The 9,290-nt window shown below is 49.2% G+C and overlaps 1 protein-coding gene across 1 annotated transcript; it reads right to left on the minus strand.

Annotated features, from left to right (window-relative positions):
• Positions 1–381: 381 nt before the first annotated feature.
• Positions 382–5,887, minus strand: LOC131209879 (uncharacterized). The gene is made up of 10 exons (XM_058203031.1): positions 5,663–5,887; positions 5,489–5,576; positions 5,083–5,254; positions 4,840–5,011; positions 4,563–4,715; positions 3,649–3,735; positions 3,181–3,584; positions 3,015–3,092; positions 2,566–2,881; positions 382–1,558 (listed from the first exon to the last, which is right to left on the minus strand). The coding sequence occupies exons 1-10, from the start codon at positions 5,885–5,887 to the stop codon at positions 1,226–1,228; spliced, it is 2,028 nt and encodes a 675-aa protein (XP_058059014.1). The 3' UTR covers positions 382–1,225.
• Between the last annotated feature and the right edge of the window lie 3,403 nt (positions 5,888–9,290).

A 9,290-nucleotide genomic window follows, 5' to 3' on the forward strand; every position in this document is an offset into this window, starting at 1 on the left:
GCGTTCTAATGTTGTAGGGTAGCATAATATTATTTGTAGAAAACTTCTCCATAACCACAGGATATACTGAAGGTAGTGGAGTCGTACGAACAAGATCGTTCACTGGACGATCGCTGGATTCACGTGTCTACAGGAAAGGCATAAGGTAATATTTAGATAAGTCGTAATAATGTTCATTAATCCACATACCGCTGGCCGTTGAAAAGTTTCCATGTTCGAAGGAAAAGAAAGCCGCCGTCAAAGAAAACGCCACGGAGACTGTTCGTTTCGTAAAATATGTCCTCTTCGTTCATTATTTATTTTCCCATTCCCATCCCAACCCCGTTTGATTTGGTTCTGTCGTCCATTCGCTTTCCCTGCGGCAAGCTCTGCCGACCTCCGCCTGTGCCTGTGGTTTAATAAGTTCGTAATCTTAATCATTGGTACATTCCTGTTGTGCCATGTGTATGAAGACGGCGACACTATCGCTCGTTTACCTCGATATCGATAATACACTGAACTGCGTGTGGACCACTGTGATACTCTCTGGTAGTAGAATACGGAAAGAACATGAAATACAACTAAAACTAATCTGCTTTACACTATTGAGCACGTCCCGCTAACATTTAGCTGAATAATGTCCCCTCGGGGGGCATTCCGAGAGTAGCCGGAATGCGTACGTATGTTGCTACTAAATCGAGCATACAAAATGGAACTATCACGATTATGTAACGACCTTAAATAAGTAGTGCCGACTTGCCGGTGTATGTTAGTTTGACGAAACGCAAATATACCTATTCTGATCTGATATGCGATGTTCTATAACTGTGTCGCCGTGTGCTTCGTTTACGATTATCGCCATTTGGTTTTAAGTTTAGGTATGAATTACTTTCACAGTGCTGTAGCAATTGCTAGCGGCATTACGCTACATGCGCGACCTATGCGATCTGCAGAATGGAAGAATCGTAACATTGCTTGCTGCTAGACGGTAACCCTAGAGATCCCTAACGCCTCACCGAGGTGATTAGCCGAATTTTGGTTGCGGACACCACATCCATCCATTTGGTTGGTTGGCGCTAGCCGTCACTCTCTCCGATAAACCTAATCGTAAGCGAGGCCTTGTTCCAAACGCCGAGCTAGCCTAGTACGTGTAGCGAACTGGAAGAAAGCGGTGTAAGATCAACAAATCCCAAACACAAGCCCCGCCACACACGCGTTGCCTTCGTGCACCCGGAGAGGGTTGCGATCAATGCGTCTTGAGAATCGCTTCGACGGCACTCGCTGGTGGCACATTTCCGGTGGCCGCGGTTCCGGGCGCACTTGACGGACTGTCGGCCGGTTCCGTCGGATTCCTCGGCTCACTGTCCACCGGTCGCAGTGGGACTCTTATTTTGAGCTCTTTCTTTCGCGTCGGCGGTGGTTTCGTCTGGGCCGAAGCGATGTCGGGCAGGTCGCAGGATTCCTTTAGGTAGCCGTAGACCGTTCCCACGCGATCCAGCAGGCGGGTCGAGTAGCGGTGGGCCGTCCGGTCGACCAGCGACGGGGTTTTGATGCAATCATCTCCACCAAATTCGCAAACCTACAATCATAAAGCAAAGGGGATGGGACACGGAAACGATACGAATTAGTGGATCGGTAATTCTTTGGAGCTTGTCAATCTGCTGGATTTCGAGCCGAGGGCCACGAAGGCATTGAAAGGCGATGATAAGGATTATATCGCTGATCAATCGCACCTAGTCTTGGCGGTATTTTACAATTTATAGCTCGGATAAAGAGTGGTCAAATTCATATTCGATTCGTTTGGCCTTCAGACGTGGGGCCAGCTGCTAGGGTGTTCAATAAGTTTTTTGCCTCGATACCAAAGGGCGTTGTTGGCAATGTTGAAAGTGTTTAAGGACTCTTCGCCTTCAATAAGGGGGTTAAAAGGGGGGTTTCTGAGTTTAAACGTGGTCTTAAGAGCCTTCAGGACGATCCAGGTCAAAAACGTAAAAAACCGACACAACACCCGAAATCGTGGAAGAAAGCTGTTTGCAAAATGGGTGCTGCATTCGCTAAAAATGGAAAAATGCACCAAGTCACAAGAGCAATTTAAAAATGACAAAAGTCCATAAATTAATATTCGAATTGTTGAAATATCCACCGTTTTAACCAGATTTAACCCTCAGCGACTTCCATCTGTTTCCAGACCCAAAAAAATGCATGCGTGAAAAGCGTTTTTCATCAAATGATGACGTCATAACAGTTGTGGAAGCGTATTTTGAAAGCGTTCCAGTTTTTCGCTTCAGGGATGGAATTCTTAAAGTGGAGTCTCGTAGCATCAAATACATCGATGTTCACGGAGGCTATACTAAATAATAAAATGAATTTAAAACCATAAACATATGTTTTTTCGTATCGAGGCAAAAAACTAGTTGAACAACTTAGTAGATGAAGGAAATTGCAATTAACATATTCAAAAGGTACAAACTTGTACCAAACCCAATCCTTTTCATTGTAGTGCAATAAAGATAAAATAGATGCTGGTCGCTGCAGATTTTAGTAGTTCAAAGAATTACGTAGGGGACATTCATCGCTTCAATTACGTACGCGATAGTGATGCAAGATGGCAGCATCGGCCGGCACGTTCAAGGAGCCCCGGCCGGGGCAGAACTCCCACACGAAGTGGTTGCCCGCCTCGATCACGGCTTCCGGTTTGCAGATGTACTTCGAGCGCTGCTTCTGCGGGTGCAGCTTGGACCTTCGGCGCGTCTTACGCTGGGTCGTGAGGGCCGACCGAAGGTTCGCCTGTGGGCCGCCCGCTCCCTCGTACATAAGTGCATCGTCGGCAAACTGTAGGTAAAAAAATGCATTCTGAAAAGAGTAAGCTCCAGTGTTGCGGTTGTTGATCCGCTTCGACAACCATCTTCGCCCCGCCGCGGGCGGAATGCGTGAAAAGAGAAACAAGGTGATTATTATCGTTCCTGCGGCCATCCTCAAGGCGTCATGGCTCGGCGGAGCCACCGAAGTGGAGTCGCCTCTTCGGGAGGGCCACTTACGTGATGAGATCAATCAATGTGTCATTATGGTGCGGTATGATGAACTCGTCCAAGTCAATCAGTGCAACATGTGAGTATCTGCAACGAGAAAGGCACACGATACGTCAGCGCGTCAGCCTTCGCCACTTCAACGTCGAGGACACACCTTGGGTCCTTGAATACTGACCTATACATGCTCCGGTACAAGCAGTCGTTGAGCGAAGCGAACAGCCCCTCGGTCCGTATCTCCTTCTGCGATCGCATGCGCAAATTCCATGGCAAAATATTTACAGTGATTTTTGGCTTCAGTTGTGCACGTGTATTGTCTTCATTGTATTTCGTAGGCATGCGGTGGTGGCTGCTGGGGTGGTGGTGCCGCTGGGACACATCGTTGCTTTCGGGGACCTCGGGCGAGGTGCCATTCGGTTTCCTGACCGCAGCACCGTACGGTGCGATATGTTGCGGCAGATCGCCGTTTATGTAGTGCTGCAAGATGCAGGACGCCTTCGGGCCGATGGTGTGATTGTAGAACGTGAAGTGGCTTACGCCTAGCAAATTGTTGAGCTCCAGGAACTCGAGCAAATACAGAGCCTAGAATGAACGGGAACAGTGAGAAATACTACCAAGAGTGTCTACCAACGGGATGCCTCGGTACCTGATCGTAGTTAAAATGCAACGGCTTAACGCACACGCCGATGCTGTTCGGAATGTTACTAAACGTTCGATTCGTAAAATCTGGATCCTGTTGGAAGACATTGGCAAAGGTTAGTCTTATTCGCAAAAGCACACCATTATTCGCTTCGTATGATCCTGAAAATATATGACAGTTTACATTTAACTATTATTTGATTTGAAACTAACAGATTTTTTGGCAGTATATTTTAAGCTTCAAGATACGAGAAACACTATTTTATGGTTTGAAATACACTCTATACACTTAGTATGATCTCCCTGAACGTCAATGAACTCGTTCCAACGAGATTCCAATTTATGAATTTCATCCGTGAAGTGACAATCTTCAAGATTCTTTTCCTTCAGGTGGTCTAAAAGTCTTCAGGTTCAAAAATCCATTCGTATCCCAAAAAACTGATGCTAACACCTTGTTGGCCCATTTTTAGACACGAACTGGTTTCGAAGAATCAGGTTCAAACCACTATTTAGCTTCTTGTTTTGGTTCAGGATCATGGTGAAAGATCCAATAGAACACTGGTTCCTCAAACGCAATACTTCAGTCTAAATATTAATTACACAGTCCAATGCGATGCCTCGGGATTTTGCTAAATCTCTTTTAGTCATTCGACGATTTTCCGATACGATATCCTGTATTTTTTATACGCTTTCAGGTGATGTTGCTGTTTTTGGAGGTCCTTGACGTGCATCCTTCTTCAGTACTAATTGAAGGCGAATCGGCGAACATTCGTTCATAAATTTCCTTTGGTTTTAAAGCCTGTAAACCGTATTCGCACCGTGTTCGCATTTATATCTCGCGCCAAAGTGCCCGATTTTTGGCGGGGTTCGATTGGCCGGGCTTGCCGGGAGTAACGGCGGCGTTATCTACTAAGTACTCACGTTGTCGGTGTTACGCAGCATAAGCACGTTGCCCGGTGCGGCCCGAATTTTGCTCACCACGGACACGTGGTGCGGCACCTCCGGATACGGGCCTCGGATGGGGCACAGGATAAAGCACGCGCTGTACTTCAAGTTCCAGTTCTCACGTATGATCTGCGAAAGGGCCGAACCAAAAAAAAACGAATGATAGGACGAAAGCGCCCCAAAGAGGGAGCAAAACACGAGAAATCAATTTCCGCGTAACACGGGCGTCGCCGCTGCGCGCCAGCCTTCTCACCTTCACCCGGGCCATCACGGACGCCGATCGATACTTGGTGCTGTTCGCCCCCGTTTGGTACCAGAACCGGCACCACACTTTTTCCGGTCCGCGCGTTTTCGTGGCCCCGATAATACGCACCAGCTTGCCATCGCGCCGATCGTAGAACGCCGAGAAGACGAAAAACTTGTACCTGCAGTGTGGTGGTGGGAATCGCAATGAGCAACTGGCCACCCAGCTCCCCCAAAGGACGCAGGGGCTCACCTGGTGCCGTTGACGATTTCCCACGAACCGTCGGTGGGCTTCATGTCGGCCGGATACCGGGGCAGGGTTTGCTCGATCTTTGACGGTAGCATTTGGCCCCACGGCACCACCGGGGGGCTCCTCGGCTCGGCTGCATCTGTGTGCACGTAGATGCCAATAGAGTGTTTCAGCGCTTTGCAGGCGCGGTGGAAGAAAAGTACACCAATTCACACATACACAGCTACTCGAAATAACTACTAAATCGCTAGCATGCGCAAGCACTACAAGAAGCGAATTGGGACTTCAGGCAGGCTTCAGTGGAGAATTGGTTTTAACGATAAGGACCCACGACGCTTATCACAGGGTTCATGCAAAGGATTCGAACGGAAAACGGGATAAGAAAAAAGCCGAGCCGTTTTTGACGTACCTTTTTGGTTCTTCAGGATGTTCTTTACCGCCGCGCCACCGTACTTGGTTTCCCGCACGAAGATCCCGGTATCGTCCAGGTAGTCGTCCTGCGTAAAATGAAGCAAATGAAAAGCGCTGACCACCACAAAAGCCCACGAGCGCAACCCCAATTTCCAGGTTCGGTTTGCCTCACCTTGACGTCGTCGTAGTCCGGTACCGATTCGCCGAAGCGGCCACCGCTGCTGCCGTGCCGAACGATGATGCTGCCGGCCCGGCCCCGATCGTCAATCATCAGCACCTCGGTCAGGATGATCAGCCCGAAGACGGCGAAGAACGCCACGACGATAAGGAAGCTCATGCCGGCCCGCTCCCTTGCGCCCCAGGACGACTTCTTCATGCGCTTCGTGCGCGACGACATGGCCGGTTCTCAGCCCTTTCTCTTTTCCGCCCTGTCTACGACGACTTCCGGCGAACGAAAATCCGCTTCCGTAACGGGAGGCCTTAACTCATCGACGCCCGGACAGGGAGGGGGGGATTGGTGCGAGGCTGGAGGGGGGGCTCAATCAATGACAGTACGCGGAAGGACACTCCAAAGCGCTGGGGGGCGGGCCAGGTTGGGCCAGGCTGCCAGGCATGGGGGGGGCCCGTCGCGTTGGCGTGGCGTGTGGCGCGTGTTTATCCCTTCAGGACCGGGGCTTGCTTCCGTCTGCTTTGCGGCATTGTGGTTGACATCTGACCTATGTGATGGCCGCTCCGTAGTGGCTGAGGCTGCCGCTGCTGCTGAAGATAGCCGAGGACCGGACCTGAAACACACACGCCGGCACATGCATACATTAGCGCAGAAGGATATTCGAGGAAGACAAGTTGATCCAGCGACCCACTCCAAGACATCGTGGGCTTGCCCGAGATAATGCCCGACACAAATAACGGCAAGGACACATGCACATAGCGGCCTGCTGTCCGTTGCAGCAATCTCCGCTCCCGACGATAATAATGGGCGTTCGGGTGGTTGGAAAGAAAGTCGTTAAAGTTTAAACATCCTGCCCCGGTGCTTGGCCGAAGAGTTCGAACTAGGACCGTCGCAAGGAGCCGGGTTGGCGGGTTGACCAATCACACCGGCAAATACCGAACGCGTGCATTGAAAAGTTCCAAAGGGTTTCATCGATATAATCTTGTTTTGTGGATCGGTGGATTCGATTATTAGGGTCCCAGTTGGAAAACGGAAAACGGGAACGCCGTCGACAAACCCCATTTTTGTTATAACTTTTTCATCGGCAGGACTTTTTCAGAGCCGCAAGCGCAACTGTTGAAAACTCCCATAGTCACGTTATGAAAAATATTAACACTTGCTCTATCCCGTTGGTTGGTTTGGCTCAAATTTACAATTAATTTACATTCTCCACTTATCTGACGGGGACCATACCGAAGGGATTTCCGAATACACAAGCCGTGTTTAGAAACTTTGATCCCGCATAAATCGGGCGTAATGTAAATATGTATTTTTGGCTCCAGACTTCACACGTACGGCCTGATCTTTGCGTGAAGTGTGACAGGAACGTGTGGCAAATATTTACCAGTCCGGAAAACCACAAACTTCCGCTCCATGTTTGATGTTCGGTTGCATGCCGAACATGTCTCGCATCTGACCGGCGTCGCGTGTGTGACCCACATGGAACTTGATTAAAATACCTGTTCCGTATTGTGATGTCACAAAACAAAAGAAGGGACTGCGAAAACGGAATGTCCTAAAGCTCTAATGGAATCCTAAAGGGTGTGGATGGATGATTAAAATCATCATCCCCCAGGTGAACGGCCGGATGCAACGGTCGGTGCGTGAACACGCGCCGAACTTATCTGCATTCCATCGCTGTGCCCAAAAACCTGATGCTCACCGTAGAACGATGGTCTACCCCCTAGAGAAAATGTAGGTCACGATTACCTTGCCACCGGAACCAGAGCAATTAGAGCACGTAGAGGACGGCGCGCAACCAAAAAGGATAAATCCTTAATGAGCTTCAAAAACTCGCTTCACCTGACAGAACGCGGTACGAGCAGGGGGTGCTTCCAATCCACACACGACCGCAAGGTATCGGAAACTATCGCCTCGCCAGCGAAACCTAAGCCGTGCAGAAGCCGCTTGTTTAAAGAATCACAAACTGCTGCATATTTGATGGGTCTATCGGGAAAGTTGGAGGGCTCGGGATTTGCAATCCGAGAACAGCCGAACGGGCCAATGCCGGTTATGAAACAACATGACCATCGTCTTGGCCGCGAGTACTCGTTATCGGTTCACGTAACCGATCCGACGTTCCACCAACCCACCCTTTCCGGTGTTGTTCTCCGGTGGTGACAGACACAACCTGTTCGTTCGCTTCGGGCGCTTTGACGTTGGCGACTTAGTAGGCCGTATCCCGAGGGCGATGAAGAATTCACACAAAGTTCTTGTAAAACTAATGCACAGATGCACCGTAAAGTTTCACCACTCGCTGGCTATCACTCGTGCTGGATGAGATTTGCTTTATCAAACTTGAGCATTATGGCCAACTCACTGCACGAGCACTTGAAACTGCACATCGCACTCCTAAACACGGACGGCCATGTTTAGAGTGGCGAATGTTTAACTTTGTTTTGATCCGCAGCCCACGAGCGGAACACTGCCTTCTGCGATTGTGATAATTTCCCGATACCGTACAGTGTGCCGTATCGTCGCGAATTACCAATCGGATCGACCTTCCGACTTCAGGGGTAGTGTATGGGGAGAGAAAAACTAGGACCACAATTTTCCGTGCCTGATAGCTCGGTCGGTTCGGGGATGACTCTGGCCACCCTCGCTTTCGGTTTCGGTGCCCCGTGCCGCATCCAGCCCGGTGACGAGAGTGCGAAAGGACGATTTCAGCACGTGCCAGCTGTCACTGTGAGAAGGATGGCGAGACATCTGTTTATGTTCGTTTGCGCATGTGCCGCTTGAAGCACACCAACACACTGACCCATAGAATATTGTTGACAAGCGTTTGAGGTAGAATCCCACACCACCGTTTCCTGTACCGAATCTCATCCGAATAGATTCTTCTTTTATTTGCGAGCAGATAAGCTAAAAGGTTATTGCATCGTCGGTGCTCATAAACATGATTCGAATTCAAAAATTCGAATTCAATTCATTTCCACGGTGTGAAATATTTCACCGCTCGCTTGTTCGCCGTCTCGTACACAACAACCATGGTCGCGATCGTACACAAGCGTAACTCTCACTACCGACCGGCAGGTGGCGCTAGCTGTGCCTTTTAACCGATTTCCAAATTCAAATCCAAATCTTGGGCCCAATTACGAAACTCGAATCGAGAACTCGAACGGTCATCTCAATTCATTTTGCTATCGCGGCAGTCGATCGACTTTCCGTGGCAGTAGCTTTCAGCTGGATGAACTATTTCTCGGTTATCGAGTATTAGGAGTATGCGTAGAAATTTATCGTTTTTTTACCAAATTGAATCGTTTATTGTTCAAAACTCTTAACAAACTAGTCAATCGAAGTAGTGTCCGTCGCTAGCCACTACTTTTTGCCATCTTTCTGGCAATTGTCGGATTCCATCGCGGAAGAATGCCTTATCTTTTAAGGCGATCCACTGATCAATCCAATTTTTACAATCTTCATACGAAGTGAAGCGTTCCTCAGCTAATGCATGTGCCATTGACCTGAAAAGATGGTAATCCGAAGGAGCCAGATCCGGGGAATACGGCGGGTGGGGTAGGACCTCCCATTTCAGCGTTTCAAGGTATGTCTTTACTGGTTGCGCGACATGCGGCCGAGCATTGTCGTGCTGCAG

Source organism: Anopheles bellator, chromosome 2 (genome assembly GCF_943735745.2).
Source record: "Anopheles bellator chromosome 2, idAnoBellAS_SP24_06.2, whole genome shotgun sequence".
NCBI lineage: Eukaryota > Metazoa > Arthropoda > Insecta > Diptera > Culicidae > Anopheles > Anopheles bellator.